This window comes from Solanum dulcamara, chromosome 3 (assembly GCF_947179165.1).
Source record: "Solanum dulcamara chromosome 3, daSolDulc1.2, whole genome shotgun sequence".
NCBI lineage: Eukaryota > Viridiplantae > Streptophyta > Magnoliopsida > Solanales > Solanaceae > Solanum > Solanum dulcamara.
In genome coordinates, this window is record NC_077239.1 from 847,296 (window position 1) to 865,184 (window position 17,889).

A 17,889-nucleotide genomic window follows, 5' to 3' on the forward strand; every position below is an offset into this window, starting at 1 on the left:
AGATGCCAAAGTAGGTAGTCTTAGGTACAATGAACTGCTTGAGAGAGTCAAAGTAGACTAATGTAATTCAGGCTCTATGTTTTAATGATATCTTTACAGGTTCTTGAAGCACCCTACATGAGGGGGTTATAGTATGAATTCTAGGTGGATATCATAAATATCTTTTCCTCCCAGTTGTTCTTTTTTCCCCCCTTTGTCTTCTGTCATCACATAGAAGGCATTCACTCAACCAATTTGAACTGTAAAACATTATATAGTTATCATTATGTATATATATTTAAAACGTTATGTAGTTTTAACCCTTGTGGTACCTCCGTTCCCCGGACCCTGTGCATCGCGGGAGATGCGCGGGAGCTTAATGCACCGGGCTGCCCTTTAAATTTCTCCAGAAAATGTACAGGATGTAAGGCAGGCAGGGGAGAAGACTTATACAAGATAACATTCGTCAGCATCCGGAGTAGTTGCTATGACTTCTTCATGCCCTTCTCTAAATTTATCCCGCTATATGTCACTGATTCTTAGGCCATCTGGATGTAGTCTTTTATTTGTCTCCCTCTGCTGTTAATACCCAAGTAATACTGACCTTCATTTTATTCTGACAGAGTGATGTTCCTCTCTTTTCTGCATCAGTTTATCAGAAAGGGTCCTCTATTTGTATATGGGTGTCAAATGATTCTGAAATCTAATAATAGTTTAATTTATCGTTTTGCCACTTGTTTCACTTTTTGTTTTGCAGGTCTTGTGTTATCTGGCACCACTCTTTCCCAAGAACATTAACATGTTTTGGCAAGATGAGGTATAACATATATGCATTATGTTAACGAGTTTATACATTAGCAATTTTTTTGGTAGTTTTATGCATTAAATTATTCACTATATAAACAACCAGACAATTGAGGATTGATGTCAAAGGCCTAGTTAGCTAAAATTGAATTATTTCTATATTATTTCAATAACCGTCAGCTACATTATTGAGGTGCCTAGTAATTTTTCAAGCTAAATTATGGGTTTTAGTATTTGTTCCATGGATTGATCGTATTCATATTGGAACTTATGGAATTTCTAAAAGTAATACTTTATAATTTGAACTTACTGCTACCGCATTGTGACTAAGTTATCTCTTTTTCTAATCTGTCTTCCCCTCTTTTAGTATTCACACTTGGACTTATTTCCTCTATTATATTAGCAAAAGTTGAGGGCATTTTACACACGTTCTTCCTTACATGCTTTCTCTGCCTTTGCCTATTCCACACTGTCGCTTCACTCTTCATTCTGAGCTCCTGTCCACCATCACATTGCACTTCCCTCCACCTTTACAACCCCCATAACCTCTTCATGGACATGAGAAGGAATAGGCGCGAGTAAAACAACCAGTGGAGGGGTAGTAGACAACAGTGCAGAGGCTGTTTAGGGAAAGGTGCAGAGTGCATGAAAGGGGGAGGTTATGGCAAGGACCTACTAGAGGGTTGAGCCATGGCAAAGTGAAGGTAGCAAGATGACGAAGAAAAACTATTTTTGGGAGATCAAAATGCTGATCTGTACTCTAGAATATGTAATATCAGGGGACCAACATAGGATGGGAATTTTATTTATTCCAAAGAAATATTAGATACTTTTTTTTTTGTATGTAATACCCGTAGGCGTATTAATGCACTATGATTTCTTGTACTCTGATTTATGGTATTTGTGTTATTATCTAATAATACCTACTGTTTTTTGTGCTTTGATTATTTCGTTATCTATTTATCTACTTTTAATATTTTTGTCTGACCTTTTTCTATGCTTCTATTGAGCCGAGGGTCTTTCGGAAACAGCCGTCTTACATTGTAGGAGTCAGGTCTGCGTACACTTTACCCTCCCCAGACCCTACGATGTGGGATTTCACTGGGTTGTTGTTGTTGTTGTTGTTTTTGTATGTAATACGGAAACAAATTTCTGTGTGTCTTAATGGGTTATCTTGTTTGCTAAGCTCTAGATTCCGAAGATGAAGGCGTACGTCAGTGATACAGAAGACTTAAAGCAGGATCCGTCATATCAAGAGTCTTGGGATGACATGATTATCAATGTAAGACTAGTAACTTTATCCCCATGTTTGAAACACTGAAATTTGTTCCCTCGTTCTTTTTGATCCGAATCATTATTCAACACTACTCAGATCAGGTGTAGGGAATCTTTTGATCCTTATAAATATGATTTGCTTTATATAAAAGATCACATTGCCGTTGAGAAAAAGCATGAATGAAGTACTAAGAGCAATGAATATATTTCACTACTCACTCCAACAAACATTTCTCAATCTCTTAAAGCATGTCGTCTCTTTTTGAAACAATGACTTCTCTATTCCTGATTCCACGAGAAATTCTGAATGCATCTCATCTTTTAACCTTTTTGGAGCCACAAGTAGGGTAATTTCATTAATAATCAGTACTAAGATGGTGCATCTCATGTTTAACTTTTACCGACACGTTGGACCTAAATTCGTCTATTGACAGTTTATTGCAGAGTCTTTGGATGTAATTCAGGATGTTGACTGGGTTATATCACTTGGAAATACATTTGAAAAGCATTATGAACTTTATAAACCTGATGACGAGCACTCTGCATTGCTTCATCGGTAATGTCAGTCATCTTCAGTTTGATAAATGCACCTGGAACTGCAAATTCCTTTACTACTTCTCTCACTTAATTTGCTTATTTGTATGGTCGCCTTTGTGCATATTTAATTAGTGGAATTTCATGATTAATCATTTTTCTTAATGTCACCTGGTCATTTCAATGTATACATTGTCATAAAGGCTGAATTACTATCTTTTGAGCTTTTCTATTTTGTTTCTTATCTTAAAAGCGTAGTGATTAGATTTTTATTGGTTTGTTTTTGACTGAATTCTAAACAATTCTAAATACCTCCCGACTCCAAAAACACACTTATTTTCTGGGGAATAAACAATTTTATTGATGAGAACCGAATTGCATGCTGGAAAATTTCTAGGTATAAATAAACTGAGTATTGTTTGCTTGGTAGAGATCTAGAAGGCCCTTCACTTTTTCTCTTCATTCTTCTTCAATTTGAGAGTTGCTAAAGTTATATATTCTCATCGAGCAGTTTTTCTTTTTTAGTTCTTGTTGTCGTTGAAATTTTAACTCCACATATCCTGATTATGTATTTGCAAACTGACCTGCATACTATGCAGGCATTGTTTAGTCTGCATCCGATGCTTAAATACTTGAGGATTCTAATCAATTCATTGTTTATGTATTCGCGACTCTTTTTCAGATGAAATTAGAGGAAGAGAAACCCCTGAATTGTGAAAATGATATCGTCAAATGTGGAAAGAATTCCTGTATTATTCTGCGTTGCATGCATGTGGAAATAGCTATTGATGGGATAAAGAATAATTGAAACTACACTTAATATTTGCCAATTATTATTGTTAAATAAAGATATTATATTGATTCAAAAAGGTGATTCAACCCCGTGTACATGTTAATACAATTATTAGTTTTAGAACAATGCATCACTGTTTTACGTAGGGTGAGTAGTCATCTGTATTAATAGGTATCTCATAGGTGATTTAAAATTTCACAACAACAGTATACCTAGTGAAATCCCACAAGTGAGGTATGGGGAGGGTAGAGTATACGTAGACCGTATCCCTACCTCGGGGAGGTAGACCCTTGGCTCAAGTACCGCATATCAGGTGATTTAAAATTTCAAAAAAAAAGAAAAAAGATCCAACGAAGTTGCATATAAGAAATTTTGGTCCTTTCAAAGATCCTCCAATTTCTTTTTTGTAGATTGTTCACATTAGTGCACGAGGGTCACATACCTTTCTATAGTTGCTTCTTCTAGTTCTTACATCTTCCAGTTAGGAAGCAATTCGTCAGTATCTTAATACTTCCCAATTATTGACTTTGTAATCCCCGAGGATGGAAAATAACTTCCTTTAATATCCATATGCAAATAGTAATACGAACCATATAGCTTTTAAGTTTCTCCATTGAAACTTTACCAACCATATTCCTTAATGCTGAGGAATACAGTATTACAAGAGCGAAAAAAGGAAGTTTTTCCTTGAAACTGACAATAAGTTAATTTTCATATATTCCACTTGTTGAATTTTTTATTCAAACTAGGATGGGGTTGTCTTCGTGAATAATTGCAGGCTCATCCAAACATTTTTTCCTTCATATTTCTTAGCAAGGGCTTTCTTAGTTCCAACTCTCACCTTCCAGAAGTTCCCTACTCTTTGCTATATTTCTTAGGGAGGGTTTTCTTAGTTCTATCTCTCACCTTCCAGAAGCTCCCTACTCTTCACTGTATTTCTTATCCTATTAAGAAAAAAAGTCCCTTGTTGTCGCTCTAAACTGAATAAGGACTTCTAGTTTTGAGGCCATGAAACTATTTGAGCCTCTTTGAGAAATATGCTCCCTTCTTCAGTGCTGAAGAAGAAAAATGGAAGCAGCTCTAGAAGATAAATAATCAGTTTTATGGTTGAGGTACCACAGAATGCTCTTTTCACAGTGATAGCCATTAAGAATATGCAAGCTAAACTTCCTCTCTTTCCACTGTTAAGTTAATCTTACGTGCAATTGTCACAACAACAAGATTCCTGCCTCCGCAGTTGAACAGATTTAAGTGATTTGACTGTTTGATGCTTAACCAGAATTTCCAACCTTTTGTTATCCGAGAAAGATTTCTTGAAAGCTCGTCATTTCTTGTCAGGTGTATTGGAATTTTGCTGCAGAAGGTTCATACCAGAGCTTATGTTCGCGCTAAGATTGATCTGATGTATAAACAAGCCAATATTACGATTCCAACGAATAGACTTGGCTTAGCAAAAGCCATGGGCTTGGTAATTAGTTTGAAATTAAGCTATTGGTTTTCCTAGTTTGCAAATTTTGTAAGAAATATAATTGTAAGACTTTGAGTCGTTGGAGTTATGTTGCTTACAGTGTGCTGAATCAATGTTGCTTAGGTGGCTGCATCACACCTAGACACAGTTCTGGATAAGCTGAAAGACATCTTGGACAATGTTGGGCAAAGTATCTTCCAAAGGTGATGTCTGAGCCTGGAATGAATTTAGTTCCCTGCATACTCTTGTCATCTTAAGTTTCTTTTGACTTAGTAATTCTGATGAAGTAATTATTTTATCAATTCTGGTGGGGAAATTCCCTGTTAACAAGTATTACTTTAGAATGGAATTTCGTTACCTTTATCATTTGGTATTTTCTAACTGCGTGGGTATAGTTTGTGAATTGGAAGATGTAATTGATCTTATGAGACTTAATTATGAGTTGTCTCATTCTAATTAGCAAAGTTATGATGATACAAATATCTTAATTAATAACTTCAACTAAAATTGCATATGGTGATTATTGTTTAGTTATTCATTCTATGCTGTTATGCTTATTTCATTGCTCTATATATGCTTTTATCTCACGTGCTATAAAACAAAATTTCCCTCGCAAAAGTAGGATCACTAACACTTGATTCCCACTAATGCTGGTCTACCTATTCTTAATAGAAACTGGTTCATGATGTCTGCCAGATGCTTCGAGTTTCCAGTTCAAGATGTTACCAACTACGATTACTATGAAATCAAAGTAAATGAACTGACATGTCCATCTAAATCAAAGTTGGAACAGGTCCTGCTGTGTTATGCAGTAATCTTACAGAGTAACAGCTCATTTAGTGTGAATTTGGTAGTAATAGATAGTAACAGTCACTTAGACAGAAAAGAGCTTGTGGCAACTGTGTACTGCAATTCTTATTTTTTTGTATCATATCTCGAGTATGAGAAGATTTGGCTGTTGCAGATTTCTATCATTTTTCTCGGATAAAGCTAAGATGGAAGAATCTGATGATATCCATGCTGCTTTGGCGCTAATGTATGGATATGCCGCAAAATATGCTCCCTCAACTGTTATTGAAGCCAGAATAGATGCACTAGTGGTATGCAATATTGTCGTTAGCTGTCTCTATTTGCATCCTTTTATCAGAATATGAATTTTCGTTTAGGTTCTATCTATTGCAAAGCCTTATTCTTGTCAACAGGTGCCAGTGATTTCTTAAGTTCATTTTTTTCTTTTTTGATAAAGTAATTAATTTTATTGAAGTTCATTATTTAGCACATTGTACAAGCAGCTACTGGAACATAATTATTTGAACTATATAACTGCTGTTACTTACAGGGGGTCAATATGCTGTCGCGACTTCTTCATGTACGCCACCCTACAGCAAAGCAGGCTGTCATCACAGCGATTGATCTATTAGGTTTGTATGGATAGTAATTTACCTCCGTTAATGGAATATGTTTCCATATCAGCAGCTTTTGAGTTTCTTATATATACTAGCTTGCATGCAATGCATATGGTTGTAAAACTTGGAACAACGAATGAATACTGGATCATCTTAGCCAAAAGTTCGATAATGTTGGGTATGATATTTCAATAAATTTGTGCCGGAAGTGTTGGGAGATAAAATATTGGATTATGTTTTGAGTTCTGTTATTTTAGATTTCATTTTCTTCACCTTCTATTAGAATTTTTAATTTTACAGAACAAGAAGTTGTAAAATATAGATTTAACAATCAAAAGTTCTAAAATTTAGGTGATACCAATTCGTTAGGCATATACATGTTAGTATATTTACTTTAGCTCCTACGCTTTCTAGGAGGTGTTTTTAGCCCTATCTAAGATTTTTTGCCAATAAGAACCTTTTTTTTATATATTTTTTTTTTGTATAATGTTGGTCGGAGATGAATTTAAATGGAGAAACATGGACTTGTTTGAGCCCGAGGCATTGTTGGTGTAGAGAGTCTGTTACATCTATAATATCTGAGGACTTCCCTTCTTTTGTCGGTAAAGATTGTGAAATCTTATTCAAGAAGGTGAAATGATAGTGTAGTGGCATTTTCCCCTCTCCGTGATTCCTTAGCATTTCACATTGCTTTGCAGACTTTGTCGGTTCGCCTATCACGTGTTTCCATAATTTGAGCAACAGGGAAATAATATCTTATTCTCAGCTAGTTGGGATTAAAGTATAGTTTCTGTTGCTGCTATTATCATCGTGGCTACAATCATTTTCATCATACAATTTGATGCAAGTAAAAAGTGAGGGTGCTGTTGATTAACTACAGGGGATTTATGTGTGTATCATTGTGCTTTAGGTCAGGCAGTTATAAATGCAGCTGAAAGTGGTATATCATTCCCACTGAAAAGAAGAGACCAGTTACTTGACTATATATTAACATTAATGGGCAGAGATGAGGAAGATGGATTTTCTGAATCCAACATTGAGCATCTGCGCACTCAGGTTTGTGTATTGCCAATGATTTCTCTACTCAATTCCATTTCACTTATCTTCATCAGGATTACACCACTTTTATGTTCTAAATTACTCTATTTTCCTCTTGTTTTTTGGAAATTGGTTTTTGGATTGCAGTCGCTTGCTTTAAGTGCCTGCACTACTCTGGTTTCCGTAGAGCCAAAATTGACTACTGAAACAAGAAACCTTGTTATGAAGGTGATAGTGTTGACCTTCTTCATCAGTGAGGCGGTCTTGATTTGTCTGTCCTCTTAACACCTTTTCTTCACTTGGCAGGCCACTATTGGATATTTTGGTTTGCCGAATGAGCCTGCTGATGTTATTGACCCCCTTATTGGCAACTTGATTACTCTTTTATGTACAATACTTATTACAAGGTATTTCGCGCTCTTGTTAACTCGCCTCTATTAATTTATTTTGACTTAAGCTATATTCTTAATGTCTAGCAGCAACTATATTACTTTTGAAGACAATCTCTTAACTGTAATTCAAGCCAATCAGATTCATTTATGTTGCATATTCAATTAACAAAACTAGCTATAGTGCAATTACCTCAAGAAAGTACGCTTCTTACGAAATATTACAGAAGTTATAAAATGACTTTGAAGTCTAATTTAGCCAATGCATTAACAAAAAAATAATTACGGGATTATTTCTAAAGCACAAAAGAGTGAGCCATGCACATTGTACATAAATCTGTTTCGTTGTCTCTGTTGAAGACAAGAACATGCATGTGGGTACACACATGCACACATATCCTCGATAGCATACTTGGCAACAGTACTTTATGAGCCTAAGATTCCATATGACTAGGCACAATGTACTTGATCATAATAAATGTATGCATTGATTGCAGTCAAGTAAACCATAGGCCATGTATTATGATTCTTTCTTTTCTTAACTGATGTTTCTGTTGCTTTCTCATAATTAGTGGAGAGGATGGAAGAAGTCGAGCAGAGCAATTATTGCACATATTGAGAAAGGTCGATCAGTATGTTTACTCTTCATTGGACTACCAGAGGAAAAGAGGGTGTCTTGCAGCTCATGAGCTACTTTTCAAGTTTCGGATGATCTGCATCAGTGGATACTGTGCACTAGGCTGTCGGGGAACTTGCACTCACAGAGAGAAAACTGACCGTGCTCTGCATCACACCTTATCTAATTTGCCTTGTAAGTGCCTTTTCCTTTGCAGAGATTTTATGTTTTTTTGTACTACCTGATACTTTTTTGTTGATATCAGCTGCATTTGCTTTACCAAGCCGTGATGCTTTGCGCTTGGGAGATCGTACAATGATGTATCTTCCGCGATGTGTAGATACAAATTCTGAAGTTCGAAAAGTTTCTGTTCAGGCAAGCTTCAATACGTTCTGATGAATTTAAGCTGGCCTATGTGATTGGCATGCGGAATTTCCCCCTTTCTTTTCTTCATTTCTTTGCATCTAATAGATTTTGATGGTTTTCTCCTGGCAGATCCTTCATCTATATTTCAGTATATCTCTATCACTTCCAAGGCATGTAAAATCTAGTTTCAGCAATGACATTGAGTTATCCTATAGTGCTTTGTCTTCCCTTGAAGATGTTATATCTATCCTGCGAAGTGTGAGTTTTCCTGAATGCTTCCTTTTTCCCTTTCCTTTCTTTAGAAATCTTTTCTTGCTGAAAGAATAGTAAAAGGACATTCTCAGAAAAAGAAAGAATAGTAAAAGGAGAGATCATTGTGATACCTTAGTATTAAACGAAGACGAGCTGTGATACCTTAGTATATCTACTTCTCTTTGCATCTTCAGTGTCTAAACCTTTTTGCTTCTGAACAAGAGCTAATATTTTCAGGATGCTTCAATTGATCCATCAGAGGTGTTTAACAGGGTTGTTTCATCTGTTTGCATCTTGCTGACAAAGGATGAGGTATCATTTAGCTTGTTATAAAATTCTGGCCAGTTACGCATTCTCCGCAGCCTCATGTTATTCCAATATGTACAGCTTGCTGCAGCTCTGCATGGTTGCTCAGGTGCTATATGTGACAAGATCAAGCAATCTGCAGAAGGTGCAATCCAAGCAGTTAACGAGTTTGTTATGAAGAGAGGTAATGAGCTGAATGAGACAGATATTGCAAGGTATTCTCCGCCAAAACAATCTCAAACTACCATTGATACAGAAAAAGTGGTTATTCAGCTTTTCTTCCATGGATTGATTTCTGTTCAACTTTGTTTTACATTTTTATGCCAACAGAACAACACAATCATTGCTCTCAGCTGTAATTCAAGTGAACGAGAAATATTTACGTCAGGAAGCTCTTGGTGCTGTATCTTTGCTGCAATTTCTTTCAGTGAAGCAGAATGTATTTTTTTCCCACACATTATGGCTAGATAAACAATGTTTTCCTGTTCTCTTATTAACCACTGCGCTATGTGGACGACTCCTTGATTGCCTATTGTAGTGTTATAGTGTTTTGATTGTCATCAATCTTTTCTTTAACTGCAAGAAGATATGTTCCTTTGCGGAGAACACAAACTCAAGAATTGTGTTCAATGAAGTTTTAGTTGCTGCAAGAAGGGACATAGCCACAAAAGATATATCTAGACTACGGGGTGGGTGGCCAATACAGGATGCCTTCCATGTGAGTATCTTAATCTGTTGTCTGCTGGCATTTTTATCGTTCTTCATATCTGCCTTGGTGTGTTGTATAATTAACTAGCAATGCAAGATGGAAAAAAGTTGAAACATCAACAATCAAGAAATGGAACTAGTAGCAAATTGGAGGAATTATAAGTAAAGGGCGTGAAGAAGGGAGGAAATGCTAAACAAATAGAAGTAATTTAAAACTGATTATCAAAGACTAGTTACAAGGTAACTGCATAAAAGTATGAAAAACATTGTCTATTCTTACATCAATGTTATGTGCTTGTAAAATAAAAGCATATTCGTGATTGAGAAAACTGCAATTCGTCGAATCAGGTACCAAGGCTGGTTTTTAAGTTGATTCTCATGAATAAATGGAGGATCAATTTCCATCCTTTAGCCTATTCCTTTAACTAGTTTGGGATCGAGGTACTTGTTGATTGATTGTAATGATTCTCACAGGATTTGGTAGAATTGACATTCAGATAGTCCTTGATCTGGTTCTTGTCATTGGCAAATAGGTGATCAGTTTTTGAAAATTCAGTGTAAGAGCTGGGAAATAATCTGATTTTTGGAGATTTTAAAATGTTCTAAAGATCTTTACATGGCTTGATGAAGTTAGTTCACTCAGTGAGCTTCCAAAATTTTACTAATTCTCTATCCAAAGAAAATCCAAAAGAAAGAGTCATTTAGATTCCGAACGTCATGTTTAATCTGGCAAGACATTAGACAGAAGCACTTTATTGAACTGCGAATGTTAGATAAATAAAGAAAGAGTCATTTAGATGTACTCTTCCTGGCTTATGTTGCTTCAAAATTCTTCTCTTCCTAGCTTATATATCATTGGAGAAATCTGAGTTCCTCAATTGTGTGGTGTCAAACCTTTTGTTGGTAACACTAATGACAAGCCTAAAAACTAAATTTTGGTTCTCCCCAGATAGCCTAAACCTAAAATTTTAGCATCATGCTTTACAAGAAACTTTATTATATGCTATATTAACCAACTTATGTTTCGCCTTTGTCGATGTTCTAGTTTCATTTATCTGGGTTGATTGACCATTAATTGCCGAATTTCTACTTGTCTTAAATAGGTGTTCTCACAGCATTCAGTACTTTCATACATGTTTCTGGATCATGTTATGTCTGTCATCAATCAGATGCCTACTCTTGAGGGGGATCTGGGTCATGATGAAAGTTCTAGCCAAGCAGTTGTTATTATTTTAGAAGATAATATTGCAAGAGCAGCTATTGTTGCTCTTACTGCTTTTTTCAGGTACTGTTTCCAATTGCGTTGTCTTTTCCCTTTTCTTTATTGTTGATTTTTTCGCCCTATCATTTTCTTTTCCCCAATTCATCAGGGGTGGTGGTAAAGTTGGTAAAAAAGCAGTTGAACAAAGTTATGCTTCTGTTCTTGCAACACTAACGCTTCAACTGGGCAGCTGTCATGGCTTAGCTAGTACTGGTGAACTAGAACCACTGCGGTAATGTGCCAGAGAACTCACTTTTTGTACTTGGTTATCAAAAAAAGCATGTTATTTGATGTAGCTATTTATGTTTACCTCACCTATTTTTTACCATCCCTAGAGCACTACTGGCTGCATTTCAAGCATTCTGTGAATGTGTTGGTGATCTGGAAATGGGAAAGGTGAAGACTTTTCAGACTAGCTTCCTGAAGATTAATTGACGTTTTTAAATATGGTTATGATGATACGGATTCTCTCCTATGATCAGATTCTTGCACGAGATGGAGAGCAAAATGAAAATGAGAAGTGGATCAACCTTATAAGAGATCTAGCTGGCTGTATTTCCATAAAAAGACCAAAAGAGGTGGTTTGATCCTGTACAAAAATGGCTTCTTGCTTCATTCTTCAATTATTTTATATTTCTATCTTCTTGTCTCCCTCTGCGCATACCTTTGTCAAGACTATGGACTAGAGTCGAACGACTTCAAACAAACAGAACTTGCTGAAATGATACTTGCAGAAAGAAAAAATGAACTTGCTAAAAAGACGAAACACCCATGTCCCTATATTTGTCTACCCTTTCTTTCCTATTTTTTTTCACCCAAAAAGCTCAAGAAGATTGGAAGATTCCTTTTTCTGCCAAGTGTACGTGTAGATATTTAGTTCCTCGATTAAATTTGTGTGAGATGTTTGCAAATTTCAATAGGAATGTTTTCTCAGGTTCCATCCATTTGTTTGATACTGAGCAATGCGCTGGATCGATCTTTAAGATTTCAACGGGAATCAGCTGCTGCAGCTTTGTCAGAGTTCTTGCGCCACAGGTACTTGAAACTTCTGACCTTCTCTCTGTATTATTTGGTGATGTTGAAGTTGCATTTAAAATTTAACGAAATTATGAAATGTGTCGGGCACATCTGAGCTTACTAGTTGGGTTTGAGGCAATTTGGGTACATCCCCATTTCCCTGCGAGTTAATGAATCACAATGAACTACGATGAAGGCACCTAGCAGGTGCTGGGGAAAAACAACTAAATAGAAAGCTTTGTAAGCTTACAGCCTTGAAAAGTGTTTTAACTGATATTTTATTCTGTCATAGTGATTTTTTTGTTGGTCTCAAATCCTATTCATGTCGTAAGCTTCTTAAGATTGTGGATGCAAATTTCTGCAGTGATGGCTTTGGTCCCCTATTAGAACAGATGGTGCAAGCACTTTGCCGGCATGTATCGGATGATTCTCCTACTGTTAGGCGCCTCTGTCTAAGAGGGCTTGTCCAGGTATTCCTGGTCATAGAGTATTCTTTTTTCTTTTTCTTTTCTCCAGGTCAAAGGAGGAGGATTGTTTCCGCGAGGAATTTCCTGGATGTTTCTTCTTTTCTTCTGATTTTATCATCAGGAGTCACTCTAATCAGTTTGATTTCATTTCTTTAATGATATCATGACATCATTTCGGAAATACTGATTTAGTTATTTTTTTCCTCCCTCTGTTTTCCCTTCCCTTTATGGCTAGGTGCATGTTAATTTCTTCTCCGAAAGAATGACAAATTTGTAAAGTTGTGAACGCCGCTGTTATCATTGCTCAAGTAACTTATTCTTTCACTTTTCTCGGGCTGAGGCTCATTCTGCCTGCTGTCCTTGCAGATGCCGTCTATCCATGTTCTCCAGTATACTACTCAAATCCTAGGGGTGATATTAGCTTTGCTCGATGACTCAGATGAGTCGGTTCAATTAACTGCAGTATCATGTTTGCTGACGGTAAAAGCTTGCTCGGTCTTTGTTAGAATCTTTTATTCTACCTTCACATGAATGTTTTCTGCTAACATTCTACGATGTAGGTTCTTGAGTCCTCATCAATGGATGCAGTTGAACCTGTTCTCCTGAACCTTTCTATACGGCTTCGGAATCTCCAAGTAAGTTGATTCACTATCCAAATGTAACTTTCTTCAACTTTGGATTTTCTGGTACCATTATAGCTTCAAATTTGTGGAATTAATCAATTTTTTTTTGTTGAATTACTGTACTAGTCCGATTGTATCACATTCTAAATTATTTTTTTAGAGCTGATAACGCGGTGGCATTGTGTAAAAAGACACTTGTATCAGGACGGTGTCTTAACAGTTTGGACATCCTAGGGTGATGTCATTTTCCTTGACATAATATTTTGCATTATTTGTCAGCCTTCAAGACATGTCTCTTGACACGAGTTGTACTTTAATTTTATATTATACCCCTTAAGTGTATGTGCAAGTATTTAAATATATTAGTGACACCCATATATTGTACTGTGCTAGTGTTGCCACCTATGTTTCTCGGACTCTTCAGACATGCCGACGGGTGCGTGTCGGATCCTCTAAAAGTAGTACATTTGGAGGATCCGACACAGGTGCATCCACATTTTTGGAACGTCCGAGCAACATAGGTTGCCACAATTGTAGTCTGAGTTCTAAAAGAGCTGAAGTAATTTAGTGGTAGGTTTTATATTTTGTCTCTGAAAATTAGTGCATATCGATGTGCGCTTGGGAAAGAAGTACATTGTTACATCATTATCTTCTAAACTGTAGATTACTAGAAATATTAGCAAGTGCATGTTGAGTTGGCCATAACGTATAACATTATTTTCTTGCCTCATAAAAGGAGTGCATGAATGAGAAGATACGAGCCAATGCTTATGCTGCGTTTGGAGCACTGAGCACTTATGGAACTGGGCCCCAACGAGATTCATTTCTTGAGCAGGTATCTTATCTCTCATTAAACCATTTGTCACCACCTAATTTGATTTGATATCTTTTTCTCCTTAGCACATAGTTTTAGATATTCTTTAAATTTCATCAATTTTAATTGCATCATAAGGTTTCATATCCAACATCACAAGTCAAGAATGGTCTCAAACGAGGATGTTTTAGCTGTGTTGGCTTTATCATTTCGGATTAGTGTATGTAAAGGTCGTTTCATTTTCAACTGTTTCTTCATTAAAGGATTAGTATTTATTTAATTGACAATGTAGGTCAATTTTCACTAATAGCTGCCCTTCATGTATATTTACTGAATCATGAAATTCCGAGATGTGTTTATATTTTATGCTGGATCTTCTTTAATTTTGAAACCTTCAATCTACTGCCTTCGGTTGGGATCTCTGAAAGAGGAGCATAATCTATACTAATCTTTGCTGTTAAAGGGTCTGTTAATTTCCCATGAGGCGTCTGTTGGCACTGAATATTTTGTTTTACGGTCCCCATTTCTTGATCTGTTCACTGTATATTTGAAGGAGCTCATACTTCTCTTCTACTTATCATCAGACTTTACTTGCTTGGTTAAAAAAGAGTAGTAGATATACCCTTTCTATTCCACATCTTCGTGGTCACATATGAATTTTGAATGAGATATGATTTATTTTAGTCTCCATTTCTGTTAGAGGTATGCGGAGTAAAAATATCAATAGTTTTCGCTTCCCGATTTGGTTAAGCAATATCTAATCTGTTTCTGTCTTGTATTGAGCTTTATCAAGAAATGATCTTCACTTTTTTACTCGTCAGGCTCATGCTGCTTTCCCACGGATGGTTTTACATCTTCATGAGGATGATCTTAGTGTGAGACAAGCTTGCCGAGTAAGTTTAAGTTTAATCTGCCAGATTTTATTCCTTATGTTGTTCAGGATGCGTAATGAGTCAACTCTTTGACACGCCAGAACACTTTGAAATCCATTGCTCCCTTGATGGAAATTGATGGAATAACTGCTGTTTTCAACACTCATTGGTTTAGTTCGGACCATCGGTATGTACCCATTGATTTGAATAGTCCTTAATGGTTATTCATGAGAAATGATATTAAGTTCCCTTCAATTTTTAGAGGCGATTATGAAGACTTTCTTCGAGAACTTGCAAGGCAACTAACTCAAAATCTTGCTGCCCGAGTAGATAGGTACATGGCATCAATAATACAGGTTCGCGTTCTTTTTCTCATCTTGCATTTAGAGAACAGCTTTTGAAGGTATACATGTCTTTGTGTTGAAATGCCATTAAGTTCAGTGGCCAGTGCTATGATGAAATTGGTACAAGAAAAACAGTTGTAAATTTCCTATCATTCAAAAGTAAATGCAGTTTCCCTAAGAGGCTGCTGGGTTTCGTAAAATCATATTCCTACTAAAATAGCTTTCAAATTTTGATGTAATAATTTTTTTTTTGTTGAGATGGTTCGGGCATGTGAATAGGAGGTGCGCGGATGCGCCAGTACGGAGTAAGAAGGTGGAGAGAGGTTGAACTAACAGTAATTAGGAGAGGTAGGCCTAGGGGAGAGGTAATTAGGCAGGACATGACACAACTCAATCTTACTGAGGACATGACTTTAGATAGGAAAGCTTGGAGGTCAAGGAATAGGGTAGAAGGTTAGTGTTGTCGCACTTTATGTGCAGGAGGTAGGGTGATATTTAGTAGGCGTGTAATCTCTTATACTTTTGTGTGTATTACTACCTATTGTCTCATTTGCTTTGTATCTTGCTATTTTATTGTCATATTATTTTTGCAATTATGCTTCAAAGCTTCTCTTTTGAGCTAAGGATCTATCAGAAACAACCTCTCTACCTCACTAAGGTAGAGGTAAGGTCTGTGTACATCCTATCCTTCCCAGCCCCTACTTGTGGGATTACATTGGGTATGTTGTTGGTGTAAAATTTTCAAGTTGCTCCTACCTCAGAAATGAATGAAGATGAACCTCGAGATGTATATGTAGATGCTGCAGTTTTATTTTGATTCTAGTATGGTTAAGTTATATTGCTGGTAATAGGATTCAAGTTGATATATTTGTTGAAAAAAGTTATATTGATACACTTATGGAATTGACATAAGAGTAGCGACTGATATATACTTTTTGTTGTTTAATTCTTTTTTGATGTACTAGTTCTGTTGTCGCATTGGGAGATACAGTGCTTGAATTCCTAGATCTTCAGAAAATAGTAGTAGGCATACTTTCACAGCAGGCTTGTCCACAAGAAAATCAATGTTCCACCAGGGAACACACTTTATCGAGATTTCTTGCTTGACTGGCCGTAAGACAGTCGATCAATGAGCGCGCTATCCCCACCCTTCTTCCTTGATCTACGCATTCACACCTTCAAAGTAAAGGAATGGAGGTGTAGCGTTTTTTGCTTTTAGTTCCCAATTAACTATTCATGGTATAGCTGAAAACTGTGAGACGAAGCACATTTTATAGCCTCTTCTAAATGAAAAATCTGTGAGATGAAGTGCTTTCTATAGCTTCTTCTAACACTCTGAAAACAATGTGGTAAAAATTTCTGGCGTACAGGCATTTGATGCTCCTTGGCCAGTTGTCCAGGCAAATGCGGTTTATTTATGCAGCAGCGTGCTTGCTCTCTCCGATGATAAACACATATCATCCCATTATTACAATCAGGTCTTTCCAGAACACCCTTTGCCTGTCTGATTTTAGTAAAAGGGCAGCCCGGTGCATAAGGCATCTCGCATTAGTAGGGCTCGTGGAAGGGCTGCACCCGAAGGGGTGTGATGTAAACAGCCTAACCTAATGCAAGCATTAGTGGTTGCTTCCACGGCTCCAACCCTCGACCTATAGGTCACACGGAAACAACTTTATCGTTGCTCAAAGGCTTCCCTTTGCCTCTGATTTTAGTAGTTACCTTTTACATATTCTAAATCTTCTTGAGATCACTCTCTTTTAGGTTTTCGAGATGCTAGTTGGCAAAATGAGTCGTTCAACGGATGCAATTGTTAGAGCAACTTGTTCTTCAGCTCTAGGCTTGTTGCTCAAATCATCAAACACAAGCTCGTGGAAAGACATTCGACTTGATCGAGCTGATTCATCACATAGGGGCCATGAACCAGAATCTGCTAGGAGATCATGATTTACGATTAGTGCAACCTACACGCGAGAATACAATACTTTGAAGAGCTCTGATATTAGTCCACCTTGTACAGTTCCAAATAATAATTTTCCATTTTTTCTGTGTATATTAGTGTTGATAGAAGTTTAGCTTGTTATATCTATGTAACATAGTACCCATGTGTCAGTAAAGCCTTGTAAAAGTGATTTTATCTCATATCTTGTGTTAACATTTATTTGTATTTATTATGTGAACTCTTGAGTATGATTCATGAGTAGCAATTGACTGAATGCTTGAGCACTGTTTTCGTGTGTTCCACGTATATACATAGTATCTTACGCCCCTTCCTACGACTATTTCGATTGTTTTTATCGGCCTTTCCAATCTAATACAATGTCTAGTCATTGTACAGTGTATTAATGATAGGAAGTTTGAATTGTAGTAGAAGGTAGCAAAATGTTTTTTTTTCAATTATTGAAACAACTTGTTGCTTCTGGTAACAAACATGCACGAACCATAGGATCAGATCCATTTAAAAGTTGAATTCCCTGGAAGAAGATGATTTGTCGATAAGCTGTAAATTTTAGTTCTCGAAAACGAACAAGATTGGACAACAAAATCGGATTGAGGATAA

At 36.6% G+C, this 17,889-nt stretch overlaps 1 protein-coding gene across 2 annotated transcripts in view; it reads left to right on the forward strand.

The window, feature by feature from the left end:
• The window catches only part of LOC129882058 (protein SHOOT GRAVITROPISM 6), a 35,956-nt gene extending 18,400 nt beyond the window's left edge, over nucleotides 1-17,556 (forward strand). For both annotated transcript variants that reach the window (XM_055956192.1, XM_055956193.1), the window contains 31 exons: nucleotides 737-796; nucleotides 1,976-2,065; nucleotides 2,493-2,614; nucleotides 4,724-4,853; nucleotides 4,977-5,056; nucleotides 5,818-5,953; nucleotides 6,193-6,274; nucleotides 7,170-7,315; nucleotides 7,445-7,525; nucleotides 7,604-7,704; nucleotides 8,259-8,497; nucleotides 8,568-8,677; nucleotides 8,798-8,926; nucleotides 9,158-9,232; nucleotides 9,308-9,441; nucleotides 9,557-9,629; nucleotides 9,813-9,944; nucleotides 11,038-11,219; nucleotides 11,305-11,427; nucleotides 11,531-11,591; nucleotides 11,678-11,773; nucleotides 12,130-12,230; nucleotides 12,577-12,682; nucleotides 13,046-13,159; nucleotides 13,240-13,314; nucleotides 14,039-14,137; nucleotides 14,938-15,009; nucleotides 15,090-15,175; nucleotides 15,251-15,344; nucleotides 16,703-16,810; nucleotides 17,094-17,556. In XM_055956192.1, coding sequence (XP_055812167.1) covers nucleotides 737-796; nucleotides 1,976-2,065; nucleotides 2,493-2,614; nucleotides 4,724-4,853; nucleotides 4,977-5,056; nucleotides 5,818-5,953; nucleotides 6,193-6,274; nucleotides 7,170-7,315; nucleotides 7,445-7,525; nucleotides 7,604-7,704; nucleotides 8,259-8,497; nucleotides 8,568-8,677; nucleotides 8,798-8,926; nucleotides 9,158-9,232; nucleotides 9,308-9,441; nucleotides 9,557-9,629; nucleotides 9,813-9,944; nucleotides 11,038-11,219; nucleotides 11,305-11,427; nucleotides 11,531-11,591; nucleotides 11,678-11,773; nucleotides 12,130-12,230; nucleotides 12,577-12,682; nucleotides 13,046-13,159; nucleotides 13,240-13,314; nucleotides 14,039-14,137; nucleotides 14,938-15,009; nucleotides 15,090-15,175; nucleotides 15,251-15,344; nucleotides 16,703-16,810; nucleotides 17,094-17,276 — 3,420 coding nt within the window. In that variant the 3' untranslated portion in view covers nucleotides 17,277-17,556. The remainder of the gene's footprint in view (nucleotides 1-736; nucleotides 797-1,975; nucleotides 2,066-2,492; nucleotides 2,615-4,723; nucleotides 4,854-4,976; nucleotides 5,057-5,817; nucleotides 5,954-6,192; nucleotides 6,275-7,169; nucleotides 7,316-7,444; nucleotides 7,526-7,603; nucleotides 7,705-8,258; nucleotides 8,498-8,567; nucleotides 8,678-8,797; nucleotides 8,927-9,157; nucleotides 9,233-9,307; nucleotides 9,442-9,556; nucleotides 9,630-9,812; nucleotides 9,945-11,037; nucleotides 11,220-11,304; nucleotides 11,428-11,530; nucleotides 11,592-11,677; nucleotides 11,774-12,129; nucleotides 12,231-12,576; nucleotides 12,683-13,045; nucleotides 13,160-13,239; nucleotides 13,315-14,038; nucleotides 14,138-14,937; nucleotides 15,010-15,089; nucleotides 15,176-15,250; nucleotides 15,345-16,702; nucleotides 16,811-17,093) is intronic.
• Nucleotides 17,557-17,889: the final 333 nt, after the last annotated feature.